The 18649-nt window shown below is 39.9% G+C and overlaps 1 protein-coding gene across 1 annotated transcript in view; it reads right to left on the bottom strand.

Moving 5' to 3' along the window:
• TTLL5 (tubulin tyrosine ligase like 5) overlaps window positions 1-18649 on the bottom strand; it is a 135815-nt gene that overhangs the window by 54560 nt on the left and 62606 nt on the right. The window contains exon 30 of the mRNA XM_067296837.1: window positions 2333-2487. Within this exon, the coding sequence (XP_067152938.1) occupies window positions 2333-2487 (155 nt within the window). The remainder of the gene's footprint in view (window positions 1-2332; window positions 2488-18649) is intronic.

The raw sequence follows: 18649 nt of genomic DNA, 5'->3' as shown, positions 1-18649 counted from the left end.
CAGTACTGGGAGAGTAGGAATTAAAGAGGCGGAAGATTTGTCAGTAAGAATAGCCTGAATCCTAAAGTTCAGAAGCATCAAAACAAAATGAGATCTTTTCAGACAAACCTCAACAGCACTAAAATGGCTTAAATTTACCACAGAGACATACAAAAGCTGTAAGGACTGAGTGTCAGAGGCAGATATTTGAATTGGATCCAATGGTTTTATTTTATTTTTTAAATCAGTGAAAGCCAAATAAGAGACCAATTGACAAAATATTCCCATTCTTGCTGAATTCTACAACTTCTGGACCAGAACCTCAGTGGAACAAAATAGGAAGTTCTTCTTCAAAGTCATCCAGCACTGAGCACAGGCTGAAGAGGGCTAACACCCATCAGATGACCCTCTAAGAACTGCTGACCTCCAATGTAACAAACCAAGTAGCAAACAAGGCATTTTCAATACAAGACAGATATATAAGTTTCAAGTCTTTCTTCAGAGAAATGCATAAGAATGCTTCACAGCCTGAGTTATCAAGCACTGTCTCAACAATTTCAAATGAAAAAAGGAATTAACTACCAGTATTCTGGCTACCTGATATAAGCAGCCATGAAGACAACAGACAATATCCTAAGACAACTCTTTCTGTCTCTTGCTCTGAGAATAAAAACAGAGTAACTCAAGCACTGCCAACCATTGCAAGCTTTTGGCCCTCTAATCTGCAGAGTACATATTCTCAGTGCTGAAAACCAAATGTTTCATGAAAGGTTTGAAGACTGAAGCTTTCACTAGCTGTGCCTAGACGCTTCTGATGTATTTTCGCATTCCTACACAAAGTAAGACTGAACTTCTTCAGACATTAAATTATGTATACAATGCTAGATGAGACACAGCCCTGGAAGTGGTTCAGAGCGGAGCTCTGGGCATTAAAGGGTGGGTTGCAGATCTACAGGTAACATACAACAGAAACAGCTTTAAAGCAACATGATAACTACAATGCCTTTTGCAAAGATCTGCAATAGAAGATTTTGACTGTGAGTAGCCTCTTTCCTGCTAAGTCTGTGAATCCACCCAGGGGTGCAGGCAGAGTTGAGAAAGGAACAGAAGCTCTAAGACAGCCTGCGCTCCACTGCGCTCTCAGGCTGCGTAGGAGGGGAAGGCAGCTTACACCTGTTGGATAGGTTCTTTATTCGGATTAGGTAATAGCTCCGCTGGCTGGGCTCCAAGAGCAAAATCACCACCTCTCTCAATAACTCGAAACCCCAGAGGCAAACATTTTGCTGGAACAGAAACAGGCCAGGAATTCATTTCTCACATTCCTCTTCTTCAGGCAAGAGGAAAAACAGCGACTGATGAAATAAGAACAATTTTACTTGAGCTTTCCAAATCCCTCTCCAATCCTCCTATTGAAGGACCCCTTTAGGAAAGGATGACCACCCAGATCACAGGCCTTCTGCACTACGTGTCTGCCTCTCTCACCTCTCTCCATTCAGGCATCAATGACAAGAACCAGTATTTTCATTTATACAGTCCTGTCTAGCCCAAACTCACGTATTGGAGAAGCTCTGCCTCATTATTTCCATTTTCAAAGGCAAAAATGAAAGCTCAGGCAAAGAAAGAAATATTTTTTACTGAAGCAACACAGGAAGAAGTCAGATATCAAGCAGTTCTGGGCTTGTGTTCAGCCTAGTCTATTGCAGCAATCTCACCTAGCTCCTAGCTTCCAAGGTCCAGAATCTTTGGGGCAAATCTTGCTGCTCTTTCAATCCCAGGAAGAATGGTTTTACTGCAGAATCACAGTCCCCTACTCAGAGTCCCATTAGTATATCACTCATGAATATAAATTCCTATGTCCTAGTTGCTTTCAAAATTAATAAAGAGCATAAGAAAACCATTCAGAAGTGAAACTTCTAGAAAACTCTGCAGTGTGTTGCTCTATGTTTAAACAATTTAAACTTAATATTCAAGGAAAAAGCATGAAAACCAGGCCTTGGTGGAGATTTTTGCAATATCATGTATAGGTTTGCACTCTATAGATATGTCTTGGCACCAGAAAGAACTCAAACTTACAGATACAGGGATAAGAAATGATCAGAAAAGTGAAACAGACATCTCCCTTTCCTTCAACATGTCCATCCATTTCCTTATTTCACCTAGATCCTGCCAGCTCTGGGAACATAGCTCTATTTCACAGGACTAGTTTCTAGGATAGTCCTGGGAAGAACTGGTACCTGGCGCTTGGACACTATCTTCTGAGCAAGAAGCCAAGCGCAAATTATGAATGAGCTCCTGAGTGCAATGAATTGCTTTCTTCACCTTTAAAATTGCTGCAGCAGCAATTTTAACTTACCTGACTGCTGAAGACACAGACCTTCTGTCAGCTAGGTGAGTGTCTGACTGAACAGCCCACAGTGGCCCTCTTCTGTTGAGTGTTGACTGGTAGCTCAGGGGGGAGGCTGTGCTCCCCTTGCTTATAGCTCCACTTGCCAAGTTCAGGTCTGTTAACTACAGCAACAAAGAAAAAGACATCAGAAAATTAAAAGCTAAGAAAAGAGTAAAAGGTATGCTGGATAGAGTACATAATAACAGCCTAGAGAAGGGAAATCTCAAGATGCAGAAAAATGTGCTAGTTACATAACACAATGAAAGAGATCACACCTATAGCCACTATGCTTGAGATGAATTCAGGTACCAACATTAAATTATAGCCCTTCCATTCACAGAAGCACAAGGGAGGAAAAAGATGAAGATGTGGTAGAAAACCTAAAGCAAGAAAGCAGCACCATGTTCTTGCCATAGGGATAGATAACAAGGATACAATGAAAAATTAACTCTTAACTGCACTAATCAAAAGCTAAATGTTCCTATTATCCTCTCCAGGCAGAGCCCAGACTGTCTGCCCAGCCACCGTAAGTTATGTCACTGAACCAGAAGACACATGTATGTGTCTTCTCTCTCCCTCACTCTATGCATATGTACACACACAACCCATCAGCATAGGTATCTGGATATAAAATTCCAAACCAAACTCTACCACACATGAAAGGAACTTCTAACCCAAACCACTCTGAAACTATTCACACAGGTAATTACACTAGTTAGCTAATGATGGCCTAAAAATCATGTTAGATGTATGTTTGTTACATCAAGTTGTAATGCTTTTAAGCATATAAAATGTATATTTCATTGTTTCCTTCTCTGAGCATTCTTCTTGTGTTGATTATCTTCTTAGAAGATCAGTCTCTGCAAGCAGACATGACCTGTTGGTTTATTGAAGACAGCCTAAACATACAAGGTAATGGTATCTACTGCAGCAGTATAAGGATTAGATTACATTTTAAAAACTGTTTTATGAAGGTTACAAAAAAAAGGTTGCAAAGTTAAGATTCCAAGTCAGACATTGCCAGAATTAAGTTTACAACTGTCTTTAATTACACGATCACATACTGTGTTTTAGAAGCACAGAACAGACCTGGTTGTGTATCAAGATTAATGTCATACAGCAAATGACTTGTCTGTATTGCCCCTGCTAATTTCTGTGGCAACTGGAAAGTGTATAGCCAATGAGACACAGGGCACAAGCAGGAAGGAGAGTCTAACCATGAGCCCTTGCATCTGCTCCAGAACTCCAAGGTGATGCGTCTTATGTCACTTAAATGTGACTTAACTCACTTTAATTACTTAAACATAATTTGTGAATTCCCAACTTTGCAATCTTAACAGTATTCTTCTATCATAATTTGTGTGCAATTCCTCAAACTGAGATAAGTACGTACCAGCACCATTGCATGGTACCACACTCCCACCTACAGTGGTTCCATGCAGGGTTCCAAACTTCATATCCTCTGACTGAAGTCTGGCGCATGAACTAACAGTGTAACTGACAGCATAGTAAGTTGTCACCTCTTCTGTGGATTAGAACTAGAAGGCATCTAAGCATTAGGTGAAGTTCAGAAATGTTGACTTCTACTTCAAATTCCAGACAGGATTAAATTACAGTGGTTACATACTGGTTTTCTGCCCACTTTCCCAGGAGTAACTCCTTCTGACTCCTTCTAGCTGCTCACATACCCAATCCAAGGGGTTCTAGTTTTATCCTCCCCCCTCCTGCTCCTTTTGCCAGTCTCTTTGTTCACCCAGTCCCAGAATCCGAGCTCCTCACCAAGCCATATTTACCACCCAACTATTCCCTCCATTTCTGTCCTTTAGCCCCAATGTGCCCCTCCCTAATTACATCCACATCCCAATTTCCCATCACTCTTTCCCTAGCTGTTCTTCACACCTTGGCAGAATTCAATTCAAGTTAACCAGGCTCCCAAGACAACACAGACCAGGTCCCTGAGAACACAGGAGAGCAGGTACTCAGTACTCTAGAGGTGCAAGTACAGAGAAATTCAGCTTTGCACCCTCAGTGTGGAGGGAACTTTCAGGAAGCTGAGAAGCTCTAACAGGTCTTACAAGGTATATTTCACCTGGAGCTTTTCAAGTAATACTGTGCAGTCAAATTTGGATAAAATTTTAAATTTCAAATTGCTACTCCAAAGCATAGGAGACTCAGAGCTTCAAAAGTTCTCTAGACATTAACGTGCACAGAATATGTTATAGCCAGTCTTGTTCTTGGAGTTAACAGCTCCAAGAACAGCTTGGCTGAAGCATTCTGAAAACTGTACATTAAGCACAGAAAATATCAGTCCAAATGGATGAAGTTTCAGAACATTATCAGCAATTTAAAGAAAGGTCTTCCAGTGGGATATATTGGGCAAGCTTATTAATGGAGAGTGCTACCCACCTTATATGGAAACCAACATTAAGCATCATTTTGATGCTTCTGCCTCACCCTAAAACGCTATTGTCTTCTGTAGATTACATTAATTTAAAGCATTTCTACTGCAGTAACAGAAAACCTTAAGTGTGGGTCTAACTGTGCTAGGCACTATACAAATACCTAACAATGGCAGTTTCTGGCTACAAAGAGTTAATGGTCTGAAAAACAGCAAGAATTGCAAGTGAAACAAACACAGAGGCCAATATGGTAAATGCAATAATATATATTATATATGCAATAATATAAATGCAATAATATAATTCTTAGCTTGTCAGCAACAGTGATCACAACTTTGCTAAAGCAGCCACGTGCAAAAAGGAGTCTTGATCCAATCCACTCTCCTCTTCATGCTAATACCAAGGAGCATTTAGTCTGATGAATTATCACCTCACCCCCAGTCTATTGCTGTGGTATATTTTCCTCTCTAATACTGTATTACTGTTTATTCGAAAGCTGTCTTTCTAAGAGAAGCAGGTGACCAAATAGCTCAGCATGGGTAGTAGGGATATTTCACACATTCCAGATAGACAGGTGTTTAAATTACAGCAGGATTAAATACAGGCAATGGATTCAAAGAGAGGGAGAGAACAACAGCAAGAATGTATGATTTAGCTGTAGCCAGCCCACCCAGCTGGGTGTTACTGCTTTTTATTGTGCCACGCTCTGAGACATTTCAGCTGCTATAATTAGCTTGCCAGGATGCTGCCTTGGTGGATTCCTGGGGCACCCCAAACACATCAGTGGTCAGCAGAGTGGCTTCATTTTCTAGTCACTAGTCCTCCTGAGTACTTGATGAAACTCCATTCATCTCTTCATATAGAGGTAAACATTCAGCAATAAATCAATGGTTACTTTGGCTTAAAAGAAGATAATGAATAGCACCTAGACCACAGCAGATACCAAAAGCTCCATAAAGAATAACTTCCAGCTTCAGAAATGGCAATAGGAGAAAACAAATAAAGACAACAAAAAAGAAAGACCAGTGGGGCCCAAAAAGGAAGGTGGTGCAGAACAAAAACAAGAAAGTTTGTTTTCACGTTGAATTGAATTTACATGGATTCAAACTCTTCTGCCTGATAAGATCCCTGTGTTTTTCACTAGCCTTTCTTAGTGAAGGATCTTGCAATTTTTTTTCTGACACTGGCAGCGGTGGGAAACCTGCACGTGTTGCACACTTCAAGCATCCCTATTTTCAAACATCTTTCCTCATGTCCATACATTCTCTGTGGAGTCTGTGTAAAAGGTAAGACAAAGCAGACGTCAAGACTGTATACGCAGCTAATATCTCTCGTGATAGAATGATTCATAAAGTTTGTCACAATTTTGAAACTGTTGGGGACAGGAAAAAGATCGCTTAAGCTAAAAGGAACATGTTGAGTAAAGAACACAATAGGACTGTAAATCCCCGAAAGCTCTCACAGACAGAGAAGAGCCTGCTTGCTATATTTAAATTTTGTAAACTAACTCCAAGAAATAGGGAAAAACATGTAACAGCCATACTTGATTAAAAGAGCCCTGTGTTATAAAACTTAACAGCACACATATGTATTACTATGTTTTGTTCAATACAACGCTAACAAGCCAGAAGACAAATTACTGTACAATGCCAAAAATACTGTAATGGCTTTGGGGGGGTTCTGGGTTTTTTTGTTTGGTTGGTTTTTTTAAGTGTTACAAAGTAAGTTGATGTCTACAATCCACTTGTCTACTTGACAGTAGAGATACATGAGCTTAGAAGAATTAGGTCTCTAAGGTCTTGCTTTATTCAGAGGAATTTATTCCCAAATATATTTAGAGATTTAACGCAAAGCCTCAACACAGAATGGTCCACAAAAGCGCTAGGTACAAAGGCTGAGGCGTTTTTGAGCTGATTCCTCCCACCCCCCCATCTGCTTTATAACTTAACAGGAAATATGAAATATCCAAATATAAATAGGAAGAAAGAAAATTCCAGGACAAAGTTTGTTTCTAAAAAATAGCATTATATGAACAAAGAACCATTATATAGTACCTTTAAGAAATCACAAACAAGACTCAGAACAGGAGATTAATATCTTTCACATTCCAGATCTACATCACACTATCCTTTTGACACTGTTTCCCACTGTCATATTCAAGAACTGAACTCTTTTTCTAGAATAAAATGTTTTATTTTCCATTTTGATCTTGTTTAGTGTCTAAAATAGGCTAAAACAACAGGCATTCTGCTTTTTCCAAGGCAGTGTAGGTTAAAAAAAAAAAAAAAAAAAAAAAAAAAAATCAGTAGTGCAGATCAGCCTTGAAGGATTCAGGAAAAGGTTCCCCAAAACTGGTGTGTTTCTTTTGCTAGTTTGCAGGAGTCAACCAGGGAGAATAGGGACACATCATCACTTGAAGTTGCTACCCCTCTTGGCATAGTGTGGGAAAGTGACTTAAATTTTCATTAACATCCTGAACAACAGATCCCAAGTTTCATTAGTCCATGTGTTACAACACTGAACAAGCAATGCACTACAAAAATACCTACTTTACACTTATTTGGCAGTTTTAATATTTTTCCGCCAGAGGCCAGTCATATCCTGTTGCCTACAAATTTTGTGTTGGGTGCCAGAGAGCTACAGAGTCTAAAGACCCTTTCTCATACTTGGAGCCACACTGGCATCCTCTCCAGTTCACATGCCTCAGATTTCCATTTGGATCATTTTGATTGGTGAGGAGGAAGAGGGATCCAGAAGTCCAGATGTATTTCAGAAATCAAGTAAGACTAAGAGATGGGCGAAAAGAATGCAGTCATCACAGGCCTACTTTATTGGCCAAAAAAACCTTTCAATAACTTATAATGAAAGTCTTAAAGAATAGGAGAACTAATGTCACAAAATATTTGGCACAAGATACATATGAACATCAACAGTTCATCAAGAAGCCTTTTCCTTTAAAGAGAGATTTGGACAAAGACCATTGTAAGACATACGTAAGACCATTGCTCCTCCTCTTTATGACCAGACCAGAATCTTTAGTTTCTAGTGCCTCAGACAGGATAAGGTGACACTACATCATAAGGAAACAGCAAAGAAGGAAACATTCCACTAAAAATGAGAATGTGCAAACATCTCACCATTTGTGAGACCTTCTCCTCTGTCTTTAGATTTACTTTTTCTGTGTGCTCCCAGCTTTACTCCTTCAAGACTCTTCAGTTAATCCCTAATTTTCCATTTTAATACTTACTGTTCATCCAGTAACACTATCTTTTTCAAATAGCTCCTCAACCAAAATTTGTTTCACTTATTCCAAGATCTGGCTTGTGTAGGAACTGTATTTCCACCTGCCAAACCTTCCTCAGACAAACATACCCCTGAGGCTTTTGAGATCAGTGAAATATTTATATCCCCGGGAACAAAGGGGAGCAGCTAATGACTTGCAATTCAAAAAACAGTATTTTGCTGTGTTCTTTTAATTATATTTCTCTTCCAGCATTCAGAGATAACTATGTCTAGATGCTACAACAATATAAATATTCATTTTTAATCTGTCCACTCCCCAGGCTTTGTGTTGTATTTCTTGGCTTCAACACAGAGCTCCCATGTACATCTGTGATTTAGCCCAGACCTGAATGACTTGATCTAACAGAGTGCCCAAGGTCTTCCAGTACTACTGGAGCCAGTCAGTCTGTCTTGCCTTTCTTGATGTATTGAGATGCTGGAATCCAGCAAGCCATCCCATTATGGGAAATATCATGGGATCTTAACTTGCCTGTTTGCTGAAGAGGCAAAGAAAATCCCAAACCACCAATCTCTAAGTAAATCCAGAGTCCTCATGGTCTGAGCAGTGGCACAAAATACACCTATTAAAGGGTCTTTGGAGAAACCACACAATACAAACATTTTTCCAGAGCCACCTTCTTGTGACCCAGCAAGCTGACCGTACCTCATACTAAAACAGTTTCATTTTATGCACAGACTTGAGTTTGCAGAAACAGCAAGCCAGAAGAAGGGAAGAACTGGGGCTAACAGGCTGGGAAGTGTGAAATCTGTGTGTGTACCAAGGCTGATCTGGCCAAAGGCCTGTGACATTCCTTCTTTCCTCACTGAGCTTACCAGCTTACAGGATATACATATGCATACAGAGCACAAGTGTTCCTGTCTCCAGAAAACGTTCCAGACAAAGACCTGCCAGAGACATTCCTGGGAAACCTGACAAACTTGCAAATTCCTTTGTAGTGTCTCCAGCGTATGCATCCATTTAACAATGAAAAAAGGCCCAAGTTAGTGCTGCTGCTGTGGATGGCTGAACTCTCCTTTTCCTTCTCCAGAAAAAGTCAGGCTTTCATTTCAGCACTCTGCCTGAAAACTTCCCAGTGGGAGTGATTTTGATAAGGCACAGTCCTGCCAAACGTTTGATGATCAGGGTGTAGTCTTTCCCATAACATGAGTTCTAGCTGCTCAGCCTAGCCCATTTGGTGACTCTTTGCAGATTTGCAGAGGTTGCTACACCATAACGAAATCCTCTACTCTCATTCTCTAGAGCCTCAGAGCTGCAGAAGGGGCTCTATTCCTGCACTGCAGAAACCACATCGACATTTTCTCCTCCTACAGCCTCTGCTGAGGCCAGTCATGCTATTGCTGATGCTACAAGTCAGCAGTATTAGAAGTAAATCCAATCCCGGTACGAACAGCCTGGGGGCAAGGAGAAGAGGGGGCCCTGCAGCAGTGCAAAGAACAAAGTAAAAGAGGAAAGAGAAATACCCTGCAGACTTCATCTCTTCACTTCTTGCTCCTCTTTCTGGTTATAGAAAGAGATGCCTCCTTCCCCTACAGTTCTCTTCCCCTCTATCAATGGAAGGGTAAAGCCAACCAAATCATTACATACATGAAACAAATCAGATTAAGACTCAGATAAAGTGGGTTGCGTCAAAGCAAGAGACTAATACTGAAAACAAACAAATAAACAAAAAAAACCCCACCACTCACCTCCACCAAATTTCTATAAATATTGCTGTACCTTGAGTTTCATGGTCTCTATGCAATCACCATATTACGCTGCTCAGGTCTAGAACCAAAGAAGCTGATAACCACTGGGACCTGCACAGTGTGTTTTGGTACACTGGCAGTTTTGTGGCACCTTTCCTTTACTGAGGACAATGCAGGCAAAGGTGCCAAGCTGTGCAGTTGAGACAGATGGGTAACTGAGGAGGAGCAGTGTGGGTTCGAATTATTGCTACAGCTGATGTCAAGCTGAAGCTCTTTATTTTGGGATTCCTGTGGCATACTCTCCCACAAGGTCACTCTGGGGCACTGTAAACTGCCCATCCCAGTTCTTCCTTGCTCCCTTCTCCACTAGCCTGAGGTTTAGTAAATTCATCTGCTTTCTGCTAATTTCCACTTTCTGTCCAAATGAAAAATGTAGAATGAGAAAAGTGCCCCATCCTCCTAGGGATCTGTCAGCATGTTTGTAGGAATCCTGGCTGCTGAATCCTGGGCACTGGCTGGCTATATAGTGGAGATGGAGACAGCTCGGTCTAGCGCTTGCCTGGGTGGTCTGATGTTATCCCTGTGACTAAACTCCCTGGCTAGAAGAATTGGAGCTATTCCTAATGATAGCTGGGTCCTGAAATCTCACACACTCCCTCACAGAGAGGGGCAGAGCTCCCACCAAGCTTCCCCTCCTCTTTCTCCTCATGAAGCTGGCCAATTCAACACATTCTTCTGTTCACTAGCATTAATAAGCATAAAGTACTACAGCCTGGTAGATATCAACAGCAGCCCCCCACACCAGTCAGTGATAGGGACCTCACGCAGATCCAGCATTGCAGGAGAAAATCCTCTTTTTACCTTACAGCATATTTCAGAGAAAAGTAGCATGCTATCCCCAAAGAAAAAACATATGTACCCAAGATCTAGCCACCTAAATCTCAATCTGCACACATACTGTGCGTTTTACTGTCCTCCCAGTAGAAAGTCCTGCAATACAAGCACAACAAAATACTTTATGCTAAACACATGTTAAGTATAGACTTCAGGATTAATGCTTGGTAAGAAACACAGCAGAAGAAAACAAGTCTGGATTATTTTGGTCCCATTTTTCATCCATCCATCCACAAAGGCCAAACACAAACAGTAGGTACAGATGAAAAAAATCTTAGTTCAGCTAATAGCACAGGATCCAGTAAGGATCCCCAACTACAGATCAAGGCAACAGAGGCAACAAAGTCCCTTTACAATGAGAGGGCCTTACTGAACTGTATCTTCAGGTTGCATCTCCAAAATCACCACTGATGTATCTGCCTTGATTCTCAAATAGCACCGTTAGTATCTCAGCCTCATGTTAGACAATGGGCAAACCAAACAAGTAACAATCTGAACAGGATGATCTGAAAACCAGAGTTGAGTAACATACTGACAACACTACAGGTGAAACCGCTATACTACACATACTGACAAAGCGAGGAGCACCCTGCCTGTAAAAATAACCAGCCATCATCTGCATGCCATAACCAGGGAAATCACTAATTTCAGAAACTGACTTCCTTACAAATGTCTCAATAACCCTTTTATGCATATAGGAACTATTTAGCTCAACTACAGTAAAACAACATAGTAAAGAAATGGCCATATACATGGGCACAGCAGCACAGCACACAGATTTCTCACTGTTAAATATGAAAGGTCAGTTCAGAGCAATGGTCCAGCAAACTCACTATCCTGCCTGATGCACACATTTCAGGAGAAGATGAAAGAAATCTTAGTTTTCAAGCAGCCAGCTGTGAAACGTTATTTATATGGAAAATTCATCTGTTACTTCTGTGAGTTAAAATCTAGGGATCTATCACTTGCAAAGTGCTCGTTATTCTATCTGAGGTAACTATGGTTGGTCTTACTGTCTACATAAATATCCAGGATAGTTTTTAATCCTGTTAAGCTTTTGACCTTAATGATAGCTTGTTGCAGGAAGTTTTAGAAGATAAGTATATTCTGTGACAATAAGCATTCACTTTTATCAGTTATTAATCTGATGCCTTCCCACTGAATTCTCCTCTTTTCATACCATAAGAAACACAAAATCTACATTATTACCCTGTCATCCTGCATACTTCCTTCATGCCTCTCTCCTCCCTAAACAAACAATATCTTCATTTCCTTGCTATAAATGCATTATGTCTTCAATCATTCCAGTCACTCAGCTGTGAATCTCATTTATTTTTCCTGAACCCATTTTAGGAATGGCAACCAGAACTCTTTCAAGGGAGTGCATTTAATTGATGCTTATATAATTACATGCTATTTCCTATTCTGTTCCTAAAATATGTTAATATTTTGTTTGTTCCCTTTACTACTTGACTTAGAACAGGTGTTTCCACTGAGCTTTCCAGAACAAAACTCATTTTTTTCTTCTTTGAATGACTACAATTACAGCTTATTGTTATAAGCAGTTAAAATTATTGTTGTCATGTAATCAGTTATTCATAAACACTAAATTTCATCTGCCATTGTGTTTCCTGTTGATGAAGTTGTTAAAACTTTTCTTAGTTTTTCTCATAATAATCAACAAAAGAATATGGACATATTAACAAGTTGCCATGAGGTAGGCTAGAGTTCAGGTTTACAGCACCATGTCACTTCACAGTAATTGAACATCCGGACATTTCTGGCCCACATTAAACAGAAGTTAACAAGTTACCTCATGTTCACTACTGCACAAGCTTGTGGTCACATGGATGAACACTAAAGAGTAGTTAATCTACTGTAAATTCACACCGTATATTACCTTGCATTAACTTGGCTTTTTTATTCATACTTTTGATGATAATATGCCACTCATTATTAACCTCCTCCTTTCAAATCTTTAATTTTACACTCCGAGTGTTCTCTGTTCTGCATGTTCAGTTATCTGCTTGCTGCATTGAAAACTGGCTGGTTATTCCTTTAGCTTGCTCTCGGTCTGTTTCTAATCTATGACAAAACTTTACCTCTCACCCTGCAAATACCTGGCCTGCTTAACAGCCCTTGCTGAAAGTCTGTCAAAAGCTTTTTTGAAAGTCTGAACAACAAGAACCAGTTCCACTAGATGCTATTTTGCTCAGTTCAAAGAATTCTAACAGATCAAGACAGGGATTTTTTGGTCTTTAGTACATTTATGTGCGTGAACAAAAATTTGACCTCGCTTTGTTCTCATGAATATATATCTGACATTGGCAAGGCTTGCTGCTTGGCTTTGCAGGAAACTTTTAGGGCCTTTACTACAGACAAGCATATTTGTTGCCTTTCTGTACTCTGATATAGAGACCAACTTTACCATGAACCACCCCTTTTGCTAGAAGCTTTGTCACTTGACTGCTGCATTTCTTCTGAACTCTTACATGAGTACTATCCAGCCACAGAAGTCTCACTGAACATTTCTGCCTATCCTGTCTCTTCTTCTCATGGTAGCTCAGCTTTACTACCTGAAAAAAATGCATCTCCTCTAAATCTACTACAATGAAAAACAATGCAAAATAAATTAAACATCCCTAATGCCTTTATCCTCAAAAACTTGTTTCCACAGACCTAGAACATATACCCCAATATATTAATAAATTAATCTATCAATAGAAGAATTAAGGAGACCTGCCTCATTTACAAGCCTGCTCCCTACAATATTTTAAAAATCTCTCCTCCTCCATGTCCCCTAACTTACAAGCAAGAAGCAGCACTGTTGCATTGTGCATGTTGCAGCTAGTTCTAAACTAAAAGCCTGTTCACTGCTGATAAATACATGTATTCCGACTGGCTAGGCAGCAGTCCAAACAGAACGGATTCTGTTGATCAGTTGATTTTAGCTCTCAACAGAAGCACTGTTATGGATATTGTACTTCTATCCACTCAGTTTTCATGAAACTGATAAGAACATAATATCTTTAAAACAAATTTAGCCAAAGCTTTGGGGGATTTGGGCAGGGTTTCCTCCCCCAAAAATGACCTTCTGAGCTCAGATACCTCCTTATTACCCTACTCTGCCAGGAACTTATCTGGCTAATATGTTGGACCTTGGAAGGCACATCTTCCACGCAGATCTCTGCATTGCTTGCTCCCAAACTTATCGGGCAGTTAACTACACAAACACCCTGTTATTTTTTGATACTGTAGAGCACTGTAGTTGGATGATGAGTACTGCAAAAATCATGCAGTGGTTTAAAGATTTCTGATGGGTACAGGTATAGAATTTGCATTGTTTGCCATATCCTCAAAATCAGTTTTATCATCAGACTTTATGCAAACACACAAAAAATGGTAACCCTGTGCTTTTAAGCAAATACAATGGAAGAAAATTCCTCAAAAGTAAAAAATAAAACTAATTATTAATGGTTATAATTAGCAATAAGGATTCTCCATAGCAGCTTCAGTGTCTTTATTCATTTTTAATGCTGAATATTTAGCCTTCATAATCTAACTCAGGATTGTCATACTCCAACAAGTCTTTAAGGTTACAACTTTCCTGCATTTATTAGTAAAGAGAGTTACAAAGTTACCCCACAGCTGCTCCTTTTCTAGTCTAACATGGAATACTCCTCTTCTTCCTTTCTATTCATCTCTCAGTCCTGCAGCTGGGCAAGCAAGGCATCACATACTGATGCAGGGGATTAAATAACGGTTCTTAAGGGTTCTAGATTGATAATTTATTGTATACCATCGCAAGGGCAATCTTGGCTCCTCCATGTAACACGCATGAAGATGCACTGATGAAACTTTATATAACATTATCATGAAAAATATTTTTCAAAAATACAAAAATAATTAAAGGCAAAATGTTCTCACACACTTACAGACACATTTGTCTTCCATGAGGACCGTCTGAAGACTAAGCATGGTACAAGACAATAATGAAACTGCAAACCAGTAAGGCTTTGCCTTCCTGTTCCTCTCCACTTCTCAATTTATAAATGCTGTTTATTTTACAAGTATCACTCTGAAGATCCTGTCTTGAGATTCAGAAGTTAATGGAGAGGACTGACAAGACAGAAAGATGATTTAATCGCAGAAGTCTTGTTTTCTTAAGAAGCCAGATTTTAAATATCTTGTTGAAAGCTCTTCAGCTATTTACACTTAAAATTTTCCCTTTGAACCATGCCATTTCAGCAGCCAATGGGCTTAATAAATTAAATTGATTTAATACAGAGGGTAGAATATAAGAGTGTAAGAGAGAAAACGTGAAGCAGGTGCTTCGGGCACAAGTAGGAAACAGAGGAACAGCAGGGATTAGAGAGGGTAGGAGGTGGACTCCCAACCACGATGGTAACACCATTCTAAGCACAGCTGTTGAGGCTACATTCTTGGGAACCCCAGAGACCTAGACTAACACACAGACAGCAAGAGAAATTCTCACAGGAACTGGAATGGAAAACAAGTTTCCCAGCTGCTCTTGGAAAGAGTTAATGTATTCAGAGTACCCAGGCCCCAAGACACAGCTGGGCACAACACAGAGAACCAAGGCAAAGACAAAGGCATTCCATTTATATGTAGAAGTTGTTGCCCTTAGGAAAGAAACACAGCAGTATTACTATTTTCCAGGGTGTCTCTCTCTTTTGCACACATATCCAAACCAGTAGTGCTAATCTTGACATTGGCAATAAATAAATCCAAATATCAAGTCCCTTTCATACCAGCCAGGTGCTTTCAAGCAAGGTATACTAATACAAAGCTTCTGGAGTGACTTTAAACAATTCTACTATTTGCATTGTTAGGTAAGTGATATTCTTTTCCAGGAGTCGTCTTTGTGTCAATTTATTTTAGAATGCTTTAACTTTAAAAGAGCTACGATATTTCAAGTGGCTAAACAGAGGAGTGAAAAGGGGGAAGCAACAATTTGGAGTACCCTGACTAGAAATGCATGGGAAAGTAATGCCCTGTTTAACTAAACCATCTTACTCCAAGGCCTGTCTCCAACCCTATCTCTGCTCCCAGACCCTCACTTCTCCTATGCCAAAGGCACCAGTGTTTCATAACCCAGGCCTCAAACTCTCTCATCCCAAGAGTCCTTCCCCCTTTCAATTTAACCCAGTGCTCTTGGACTTCTCACTTCTCCCCAACTCTTCCCTAAATCCTCTCCCACGTGTTCTTCTATCTCTTCTGCCCCTATCTTTCCCAATCCTGCTGAGGACCAAATCCCTGTCTGCCCACATCCATAATCATGCAGTGCTCACAAATAGTCCCACCAATATCCACCCTTCTGTAAATTCCGCTCCCCAAACTGCCAGCCTATTCCGTATCTTCCTAACCTCTCCTATTCATTCTGTTCCCCTGCTTCAAATCCACATCCATACCAGTCTCCCAACCCCAGGTCTCCTGTTCCAGATCACTCAAATCTGAGATCAACTCCAACTCGGCTCCTCCAGTTTTGCTTGTACAGGCACTGGCTGCCAAACCATTAAGGTTTTATTGGATACTGGTACCTCTTGTCCCCTTTATTGACATTATGGCCTTGCCTTCCCAGATCTACAATCCCTGATCCTTGCTGCAAGCCAGAATTTAAGAGATCTGGACCAAAAAATGATGAGAATGAGACTCAGATGACAGAAGGATAAAATACGTCCAGGAAAAAAAAATGCACAAGTGGTAGTCATATGCTTTAGTTATGTTCCTTTGGGCCTTGCAGTTCTGTCTGATCCTTCCAAAATTTCACTATTCCAGGTATGATTAAGATAATAGTCTCAGCCTAGAAATTGCTGTGTGTCATAATGTCAGTACTGAAGAATCAATATGTCTTGAAAGAACAGAAGCAATACCATCCAAATTTTCATCCTGAGCAGGCTTCAGACTTCATCTCTCCAAAGGGATTATTGCTAAAACACGGCCTGCAGAATCACAGTAGCGAGCAGATGTCTAGAATTGAATAGATGCAGGTTCAGAAGAGAGTTCATTGTGAGATAGAGCCCAGGCTCTGAACTTTTCATTGCCTCATGAATCCCTTTATACATGGATGTTTGTCATGATGATGGAAGACCACTAACACACAACCCAACCCATGTTTCTATATTTCAGTACAGAAGCGAAGCCTGTTCTGTGTAGCCTAATATCAAGGACATTCAGGTAAAATAGCTACGTTGCATGCCAAGAACTGAGGTCTTCACTGCTTGCTTGTCACGAAGATGGTAATTAGCCAGCACACTCATTCTCCTTCTATACATTTCTCACCTTCTCTGTGAGCAGGTATCTTGGAAGAACCCAGAAGCAAAAAGCAGTGCAGAATCATTTAGCATGACTAATACATTTCCAGAGCTACTGCAGCACTTCATAGCCACTTTCAGACTTGAGCATATCGATACCAATTGACTGATTGGTGGCTAAACAGACTTCAGCTTCCACCATTTAGAATTACCAGAGTATGCTCCTTGTCACCATATGCACCTGTGCTCAGGAAGGTACACAGCCCTTCCCATGTAGATCTTTGTGCATTCTTCTCTGTATCCCCTTTCTTTACTTCCTAATTTAACCAGCACTAACTAGCTGTGCTAGGAACAGGAAACTAAAAATCATCTAATATTTATAAATGGCAGCAAAGGGCAACTTAGATTCTCTAGGCAGACCTAAGAAACCACAGCAGTTGGAGCTGAGTATGAGCTGTCTGGGGGATAAAGTTTATGAATTATTTTTATAAAAAAAATTAAAATGTTCTGTTCTGAAAAGACTGAAATGGAATAGACACATTTTAATTTTTTCCCAAATATTTGTTTAGACATGAATTTTTTTTTATCCAAGGAGGCACTTTCCATGATATATTTAGCTTTCAACAAATCAGCATTTCCTGAATGAAAATGTTTCACTATAAATTTTTGGAATATACTGACAAAGTTTAGCTTTAAAAAAAGCTGAATTTTGATTGTATTAAGAGAAGCAGAAGGACTGAATATTACTGGACAAGCAAACAAGCTTTTCCTGTTGTTCCCAATACCACTTCAGATTTAGAAAGACTAAATTCTCTAGACACAAGCCATCTTGTCAGGCCTCAGCAACCCTGGTATATTCAGTACTCATGTTCTCTACTGAGTCTATCAGTAAGAAGGTGCTTTGTTTTTGTGATCTGTTCTTTACAGTTCAAGACCTATGTGCAAAGACCAGAGTACCTGTGTTAGAGTTAACTGCAGCTGCCAAGACCGGATTAAAATCTTAATCTAGATGTGGAAGGGTCTAGTAACCTATTCCACTTTTCAGAGTCATAAAAGCACCCCACCTTTTGAAAAAGTCACTCCCCATGATGCTGCCAATCGTTTAACCAGATATTCAAAATCAAAACCCATGAAAATAAAATTGAAAGAAGCAAACAGGAGCAGATAAAACCCATTGTAACCATTAAACAAACCTCAGAAAACACACCAAAACATCACTGTTAAAGCAGTACTTCCAAAATGAAAGATTCAGAGCAAAGAAATGTGAAGTGTTTGTCCCTAATGAGTAAGAAGGGGAAAATTTAATTATCAAAGCAGTATGCTTATCCTGGAGAACCTCCAGTTGGCAGCTTAATTAACTGAGCAGTGTCCAACTTGAACACCTTTGCTGATCACAACTGTAGCATATTGTATAGAAATATATAACTACTTGTGAAGTCAGTTAGGACATAACTCAAGAAGAAATTTGAAACTAACTGGTAATCCACCAGAAGCCAATGTAGATCCAAGCCAATGTATGCTGCCCCATTTAGCAAAAGGATTATCATACCCTTTGCTAGTAAAAACTTCATTATGTTTTTAAAATTTTATTGGAATATAGAATTTACATAAGAATCCATTCTGCAGGCTCATTCCTAACACTGTGGTGGCATACTGGAGGAATGAGGAAGTAAATCTCATAGAAGCATAAATCTAAGACTTCTTTCATTCTTTAATAAGACCAAGCA

The sequence above is a fragment of the Apteryx mantelli genome, chromosome 4 (assembly GCF_036417845.1).
Source record: "Apteryx mantelli isolate bAptMan1 chromosome 4, bAptMan1.hap1, whole genome shotgun sequence".
NCBI classification, from domain to species: domain Eukaryota; kingdom Metazoa; phylum Chordata; class Aves; order Apterygiformes; family Apterygidae; genus Apteryx; species Apteryx mantelli.
Note: the sequence above shows the minus strand (reverse complement) of the source record. Positions and strands in the feature narration are given on the sequence as shown.